Below are 8844 nucleotides of genomic sequence, written 5' to 3' on the forward strand. Positions count from 1 at the left end.
TACAGCACATCTAAAAAGAGAGCTCCCAAACATAGCAGGTTTTCTGAGGCCACTGCAAAGGCGGTCAAAGCCTCCCTTGTGTGGCACCTTTCCCATCCCTGGGACCCAGGCACAGGGCAGTACCCACCAGCTCCACGCATCCCTTCTTGTCCCACACTGCTGTCTGTTTGCAAACAAATGTCAGGACAGTATTAAAATAAAATTAAAAATAACATTGTACTTGGGCAACTATAGCTTTTTATAGTTTTTTAAAATATATTTTAAAAAATGCAAGAAGTATTTAAAGTTCCTAGTTTCCTTATGCTGTGTCAGAAGTAAAAAAAAAAAAAACAAAAAAAACCCCATAAAATGCCAAACTGGCAGCAGGTTAGTTTAGCAGCTATCAACAAAAGCATTGTGCAGTCGAACTGCCAGGAAAAAGTATCTTTGAAAAAAAAAGTAATGGAAGTGGGTTGGAAAAAAATATAATAATCACACATTCTTCATTAAAACACTTTTAATACTACACAAGTTACAGTATCACCTTTTAAAAAGTTTAAAAAGGAATATTAACAGTAGCACTGTTGCAGCTAAAGCACTTCAAAATATTAGGGAAAAAAAAAGAAAAAAAGCTTGTAGCCCAGGAAGTAGTAATAAAGGGAGAATCCACTGGAGCATTATTGTAACTGAGCAAAGCAATCAAAAGGAAAAAGCAACATTCAATGTGAGAAAAATGAGCTATGTATGAACACCCTCAAATATTTTTCTTTTTTTCTTTTTTTTTTTTGTGTTTGTTTTTCTTTTGCAGTTCTGGAGTTTTATGGTGGACATTAGACTTGGCTGGGGGCTGAAAGTCAGCTGAGTGAGCACAGCCACCATGTGCCATTTCTTTTCCATCTATGTTGTTTCTAGGCCACTGCCTGGCATCAGCGGCTGGGGAGTTTCCATCCTCTCCAGGAGTCCCAGAGCTGCAGGAGCGGGCGGCTGGCAGGAGGAGGAGGAAGGTGTGCTTCCTTACAGGCCTCTCTGCCTGTCACACCAGTGTCCCTCGGCCCCAAAACAAGGGTACACTTTGTCAGGAGCAGGTCTCACCCTCGGCACGCTCAGAGCTGGGACACCTGATGACACAAAAGGGGGGGCTTTTTTAGGCAGGCTTTAGAATTCAGTTTTGCTTCTTTTTTAAGCATAGGGATACCACCTTAATTGAAAACACGAACTTCGTCCCATGTAAGGTATTATGCCAAGCAACTTTGAAGAACTTGTTACCATCTATCAGCTCAAATTCCATTTTTTTTAATAAAGTGCCTAAATACACATTTACACAGATCATAGTGGTTCCAAAGAATCCTTTACAGTTGGCATTTTTTTATATATAGGTATATATATAGGTATATATATATATATAATGTGCGTTTTCTTCAAATTGGCTAAATGTGTTTACATAAGACACCAATCTTGACTATAAGTTTTAAAGCGTAATATTGACTCAATGAATTTGTTTATCATGCAAGTCTTATCTAATATTACATTGACCTGTAATATGGAACACAATGTAGTGGGTGTGCTCATTAAACACTTCATAGAAAATTACTGTGCATGTGCAGTTCTGATCTTCAAATACTAATAATGACCATTGCTTTCTTTTTAAAAAAAAGTAGTCTTCAAAAAAAAAAAAATCTACTCTGCATTAAATTGCAGTTTGAACATTATCACAATAAGAACAGTTGACTAAAAAGCACCCAAAATTCTTCAATTTTATAGTTGGCTGAACAGATTTTCCCTCCTCCTCTTCCGATAATGAAAGTGTTTATTAGCTGGTCCCTGGGAAGGGACAACCTCACCACCCTTTTGCTCAGAAACAACCGCATATAACCGAGTTATAAACACCTCAACAGAAGGGCTCATACAGCTGCAGTGTTGCCAGTGAACTATAAACAGCACAAAAACATCACTATAAGACTTGAACTATTTCTAGTAACCAATGATTTATTGATTTTAGAAGTCTGCTTGGTGATGCAGAAGCGTGATCAAAAGAAGTGGCTTTACAAAAGAGTTCTCCAAAGTAGCTTAAAAGGCAGGGCCAGGGCCATTATGTGCAGCCCTAATTGCTTTCATTTCAACCAGTTTATATTTTCATTTTCAAAGAATAGCAGTAGGTTTGTTTCAAGCATACGTAATAAGGAAATTACAGGTTTCCTCCACCCACATTTGGGCTGTCACTGATATGCCCGCGGGCAATTTGGCAGAGCCTCAGTCACTGCTGTCACTGTACCACACCGTACCTGCCACTACTTGGAAACACCGGGTCAGCGATAGTAACAATAGCAACAGCACTAGAGGTGACTGATAAGCAAAATCAAAATCCATATGCACTATCTGAAAATTAATTTTTTTTTTTTTTTTAAAAGTCTCTTCCCCACATCCCCAGCTTTGTCCAAAGACACAAAAGCCCCAGAAGTGACACTGAAGACCTTCAGAAATGGCAGTGCTACACTGGCACCTTTGCCTATCATGTAACTTAAGTTCTTTATCAAAATTCCACGTTATGGTATGCAATTGGTGAATAAATGCAGTTTTGTAATCTTACAACTGATTACGAGAACTGCGGTCAACTTTGCCTTATAAAAAAAACCAAAACACCAAACCAAAAACAAACAAACCCAGAAATCCCTAACTCAACAGCGCCTCTTCGACACCTCTCCACATCTTACTCTGGTGGCAACTTCCCTTGAGAAACAGTGAGCAATTTGGGACTGGATCTGGAGGATCTTCCATTGCAACCCGAGTCACACGCTTCTGGCAGAAAGCCCTCCTGCTTCCTAAGCTCACCTGGTCAGTGGGATGGCAAAGGGCAGGCCTGCCTTGGCTAGCCACTCTTGTCCCCAACCGCCTCAGACCAAGCCTGCATGCAACCAGCTCTACAGGACAGGGGCCAGGAATAAGGAATCACAGACAGTAAGGCAATCTTTACAATGTCAGAAAGTGTATTTGGCATTTAAAAAAAAAAAAGGAAAGAAAAGAAAAAACAGAAGAAACAAGTGCATACAAATACAGCTAGAAGCATTTCTGGTTTGCCAAGTGCTCTCTAAAAAAAGCAGCGCAAGTCACAGCCTACATTGAACAGTAACTGTCACCAGGGAAGCACAACAAATAGTTGCTATAACAAAAGGGAAAAAAAAGAAAAAACAAAACAGAAAAAAAGAGAAGAATTAGAAGAAATGCCTTTATAATAAGTACATACCTTTTGTCTTCAAAAAATATAGAAACACAATGTATTCAAAAAAATCAAAATTATACAGCCATGTTTATGAAGTCTACATTTCCCTTGTCTTGGAGATATATATATATATTTATATATATATATTTATAGATATATACAGAATTCGAGCAGTTCGAGTTCAAGGTGACGTCGGGCGGCGAGCGCAGGTGAGTCACGAGTCCCTCTCCTTTTTCACTTTCACATCTCCGGCCAGGATGGTGGCGATCTCCCCTTGCATGAAGGCCCAGGGGACGTTGGAGCCGACCAGGGGACACTTCTCCCCGCTGGGGCAATACACCTCCCCGCTGGCTCCCTGCTGCTTGATGCTCTGCCGGGAGCAGGGGAAGCAGAACTTGTGGGAGGGGACGGAGGGGCACTGCACGAAGTGGGTGTCTTCCAGGCGCTCGTGGCAGAGGGTACAACACAACGGGACGCTGGCGGCGAGGGACGAGTCCGGCAGGCTGGCGGGGTGGACGGGCTCCAGCCCGCCCGCCGCCGCCGCGTTGGCCCCCTGGCCCGGCACCTCCCTGCCGGGGCCCAGCCTTCTTTGGTTCATGGCGGAGGGCGAGGGGGGGCTGCTGCTGTTCCTCCGCGTGGTGGAGTGGACCTGGTTGGCGTCTTTGGAGGCGTGGTTGCCCCCGGCATTGTCCGCCACCAGAATGAGGGCGGCCATGGGGGACTGGCCGTTCTGTGCCGCCTCGGGCGGCGTGGTCCGGTTGGAGTGGGGCGAGGCGGTGGGCGGCGGGGGCGACATGAAGGGGGTGGCGGTCAGCGGCAGCTTCATCCCTTCCGACGAGGTGGGCAGCCAGGGCTGCACCTCCCCGTTGATCTTCGGGGGTCCAGCCTCGCCCTCCGGCTCGGGGGAAGGCTTCCTCTTCCGGGCGGCCCGGGCCCCTGCAGAGGCAGAGGTGGGGGGGAAGGAGAAGGGTGAGAAGGCAGCGCGGTCACAACGCATCGCCGAGCAACCGCGGAAACGGGCGGCCGCGGCCAACCCCCGGGCACTCGGCCACCCAAGCCGCCGGGCCGCCGCCCCTCAACGCCCAAACCCGCCCGGCATCCCCCGCCCCGTATCCCGGGAGAGCCCCCCACCCCGCCCTGTCGTCCCCTCCCCTGCCCTGCCCGCCGCCCCCTGGTCCCCGGCTCCTCACCTGGCTTGGCCACGGAGCCGTTGGTCTCGTAGCCCAGCAGCCTGCCGCCCGCCATGCCCGGCTCCTTCTTGAATTTGCTGTCGAAGGGGGGCACGGCGTGGCTCCCGTGCTGGTGCAGGGCCAGCAGCGTGTCCCGCACTGTCTTGGGCTTGGCCAGCCACTCCTGCTCGGCGCCAGGCCGGCCCTTGCCCTCCGCGGCCAGCTCCGCCGCCGCCGCCGCCGGCAGGCTCTCGGCAGAGCCCCGCTTCTCCTTGGCGCCACTGTCGTGCTCCCCCGCCGCGCCGCCGCCGCCACCCGAGGAGGAGGACGACGACGAGACGGAGCCGGGGCGCTTGTGCCCCAGCTCGCCGGGCTGCCCCGCCGCCTGCCCCGCCGCCTGCGCCGCCGCCGCCGGCTGCTGGGGCACGGGCACGGCCATCGGGGCGGGCGCGGCGGAGATGGCGGCCAGCGAGGCGGCGGCGGCAGCGGCGGCGCGGCTGCCCAGACCGCCGATGGCGGCGGGGAGCCCGGCGCCGTTCACCAGCGGCACCAGGGTGGGCGGCACGGCGTGCGTCCGCCGCGGGTTCGGGCTCTGCCGGTTGAGCTCTGGCGGCTCCTCGGGCTTGGGGAAGCCGTTGGGCACCAGGATCCCGTTGACCTGCCGGCCGCCGCCGTACTCTGCGCCCAGGCGGGGCGGCGGCCGCTCTGCCGCCAGCGAGTAGCGCTCCAGGGGCTGCGGCGGGGGCCGCGCCGCCGCCTCCGCCGCCGAGGGGTGGCCGAGCTGCTGCTGCTGCGCCAGGAGCTCCTTGGCGGAGAGCGGAGGTTGCTTGGCGTGGGGCGGTGGCGGGGCCCGGCCCTCGGGGAAGCAGCCGTGCGCCCGCTTCAGCTGCCGCGCCGTGTCGATGACGAACTCCACGCGGTCGGCGCCCTCGTAGTTGACGCAGCCCCGGCAGACGGGCTCGGTGAAGTCCCAGATCATGGCCCAGGGCATGCGGGGCAGATCGCACAGGTAGCACGACTGCCTGCGAGAAGCAGCCGCCACCGCCGCCGACGACATGTCCCGGCCCCGGGGCAGCGGCGAGCGCCCCCCGCTCCGGCTCCGGCCGCTGCCTCCTCCGCCCCTCGTCACCGGAGTCCCGACGGGCAGGCTCGGGAGCCGCGGCCGCAGCGGGACCGTCCGCCGGGCCCCCTCCCCCTCGCCTTCCTCTTCCGTGCGCTGGAGCGGGGCGCGGCGGGCGCCCCGGCAGGCAGAGCCGCTGCGGGGAACGCCGCTCCCCTCGCCGTCTCCGCCGGCGGCGCTCACAGGGCGGCGGGGACGCGCATCTCCGCCGCGCGGCTGGCGCAGGGCTGCGGCCGCTGCCGCCCGCACGGCTCTCCCGCTCTCTGGCTACTACGGGGCGGCGCGGGGCGGCGGGGGCCGGCGCGGCGCGGCGGGGCGGGCGGGGCGGGGACTGCCACGGGGGCCGGGGCCGGGGCTGGCGGCGGCGCCGTGCCGTGCCGGGCTCTAGCCGCCACCGCCGCCTCTGCGCGCCGCCGCCTCGATTCTTCGACAGTGCCGGCCGCGCCTGCGCGATGGGCGCCCCCGCCCCGCCGCCGCCGCGATCCCAGCCCCGGCCCCTGCCCGCGCCCCCGGCACCGCCACCGGCTCCGGGGGTTCCTCCTGCTGCCGGGGCCGCCGCGCCCCCGCCCCGTCTCGCCCCCGGGGAGGGCTGTGGGAGCGAAGAGGGACAAGGCGAGGGGCGGGGGTGCGCTGCAGCTCCCTCCTTCCTTTCTGATTTTATTTTTATTATTGTTGGGTGTATTATTATTTCCTTTACCGCCGAGGGGCTTTGCCGAAATCTCCTACCCGTGGGCGCAGCGGTGCTCGGGGCGCCTCCCGCAGCGCGGGGCTCGGTGTCCCCCCTACTGTCCCCCGCCCCGCTGGCCCTGTGACCGTGGGCACGGCTCGGCGCCCGGGCGCGCCCCGCAGCTGCGGGGTCCCCCCGCCGGGCCGGTCATTGCCACCTCCGGGCAGGGTCCGGCGCCCCACCGAGCAGTGCCCGGCTTTGTTCTCCCCGCCGGAGCAGGAGGCACCGTTAGAAATAAATACAACGATTACCCAGCCTTTTTTTTTTTCTTAACTGTTGTCATTGTGCACAGGAAATAGGACGTTCTAGATTTCCTGTCATTTTAAACCACAAACCAGCAGTTCTCTAATGCAGATTAGCGAAATTCACACAGACTAAGCAAACACCGTCTCGTTCCCAAAAAAGAAAAACCTGTTTCCCCGAGCCCCTTCCACCCTGTGGATCGCTCATATGCCACTTGCACCCTCACTGAAACACAGGGTGGGGGTTAGGGAGGAAGCAAAAGAGGGTGTTCGCTCTCCTCGTTTGCCACGGGAGGTGAAGCAACCCCTCACCGGGAGCATCCCGGCACGTACGGCAGGCTGCACGCCTTTGCCCGTACCGAGTGAACACAGCACAGGCTGCTCCCCCCGACAGCCGTGCTCGAGCCGCCCTTCCCACGGCGTTATGTAGGTTACGGGGGAGGGAGGGAAAGAGGGCGGGAGGCGGGGGCCAGCCAGGGCTGGGGAAGCTCTGACGTCCGTCGCCGCCGCCGGGAGGTGGCTCCCCGCGGCTGGGGGCCGCCCGACGGCGCTGCGGGGCTGGCCCTGCCACCAGCGCTGCGGCTTTGCTGCTCTTCGTCGGCCGTGCTGCCGAGGGGCGTCGGGCGGGCACCGGGGGCAGAGCCGCACCCCTCTCGCCCCGCGCCGCCCTCCGGGCCCGGGGAGTGGGACTGGGTGTCACGGCCGCCCGTGCGCCCTGGGGCTGCGGGGAGGGGGCCCTTGCTTCACCCTGCCCCGGCTTCCTTCTCGCCCTGGCGCTGGCTGCAGCGGCGGCCCCCGTCCCAGGTTGAGTGACTTTGCAACTGCACGGCCGGCTGGGCGTCCTGGAGGCGCCGGGCTGTACAGAAGCGAAATAAAAGCCCGGCCCGGTCCCTAGCCCAGCCCCGCATTCGGTGCGGCGGCCAGGGCTGCTGCCCCGGGAGCTACCCCCGAGCCCTCACGGCTCCTAGCAGCCCTGCGGCTGCCGGCTGGGGCCGCTGGGCAGGAGCAAGGAGAAGGGGACAGCCCTGCTGTGGCCCCGACATGCTGCCGGAAAGCCAAGGGTTAACATCGGCTCGCTTTTCCCGAGCAGCCCTCCTTTCACATTGCATCAAAGTCCTTTAAAGCTGTTTCTCTTCCCTCCTCCCCTCCCCGGCTGGAAAGACGATTTATCCATGCAAGCTAAGTAAACAGATCTTTGTTTTCGTCTTCCACCCACTGCCCTCTTTCTCCAGCCCGAAGCTGGAGCCTCGCCAAGCCGGCTGCAGCGATCGCTGCCTCCACACACACACACTCACACACGGGGGGGGAAAGAAGCCGGCTTTCTCGGGTGAGGCAATGCGCCTGCAATTGGCAGGGACAAGGCAGGAATTGTAATTGCACTTCATCATGTGATGGCTTATGAAAGAGGAAGTTTGGATGTTTTAGTCACGTACTCCTTTGCCCTCTTGCTTTAGCCTCCAGGTTCTCCGAAGGAAAAAATTACATATATTTATATATACTGGTGGAAAGCCAAGAAGCAGTGTGTTTGCGCATTTCAGATCATGAGCAGAGCTGGAGTGCTAGCTGAGGGAGGCTGCAGGGTAAGAAGAAAGCAAAGCTTTCAGCCGTGGCAGGCTTTTAACTGCAGGACAGAAAATGTGATCTGTATTTATTTTCTTTTATTTTTAATGAAAACTAGCTGCATGGAAAAGTCAAGATGAGCAGTATTCTGGTTTTGCTGCATTTGCTGCCTTTGAATTCATTCTGGTGGAAAAGGAAAAAAAAAATCCAACAAAATCATGTTACCAAGCTCAATGTCAAAAAGCTCATAAAAAAATAGTGGCAGTGCTACATAGGAAATGTGATTTATGTATCAAATCACAAAAAAAAAACCCTCAAAGCTGCTGACTGTTACAGCAGTAACAGTACAGGAATCGAACAAATAATGCATTTGTCTCTTGTTCTTTTATTCTCTTTTTTGAAACAGAAACCATTCCTTTGTGCCCGATCTCTGCGAAACGCCCCTTGCTACAACACACCAAGGCTATAGATAGGAGCAGCGAGTGCTGGACAGTGTCTTACAGGGTGCAGGGCTGTGAAGGTCGGGGGCAGTCCCTGACCAAGGAGCACCATGGTGGCATGGAGGAGGGTCCAGCACAGTGTGGAAGACTTTTGTCTTGTTCTTGTGTGCCCAATGTCATGGGTGAGGGAAGGACGGGAGAGGAGAGGTTGGAGTGGGGCAGCTCTTTGAGATGAACTCTGTTTGCCACCCCCACATCAATGCCATACCCCTTTTCATCATGTGTTTTTTTGCTTTAGTCAGTGAACCACACTGAGATCTTGCTGTGTTTTTCTTCCTCCCTGCAGGGTCTCATATCCTTTCCCACCTATCCTCTGCACTGGTGGCAGCA

At 56.0% G+C, this 8844-nt stretch overlaps 1 protein-coding gene across 1 annotated transcript; it reads right to left on the reverse strand.

Annotated features, from left to right (window-relative positions):
• Positions 1 to 478: 478 nt before the first annotated feature.
• Positions 479 to 5573, reverse strand: IRF2BP2 (interferon regulatory factor 2 binding protein 2). Its single transcript, XM_085055498.1, has 2 exons — positions 4387 to 5573; positions 479 to 4132 (listed from the first exon to the last, which is right to left on the reverse strand). The coding sequence occupies exons 1-2, from the start codon at positions 5420 to 5422 to the stop codon at positions 3411 to 3413; spliced, it is 1758 nt and encodes a 585-aa protein (XP_084911624.1). The 5' UTR covers positions 5423 to 5573; the 3' UTR covers positions 479 to 3410.
• Between the last annotated feature and the right edge of the window lie 3271 nt (positions 5574 to 8844).

This window comes from Lichenostomus cassidix, chromosome 3, assembly GCF_008360975.1.
Source record: "Lichenostomus cassidix isolate B80296 chromosome 3, HeHo_3.0, whole genome shotgun sequence".
Classification (NCBI taxonomy): domain Eukaryota; kingdom Metazoa; phylum Chordata; class Aves; order Passeriformes; family Meliphagidae; genus Lichenostomus; species Lichenostomus cassidix.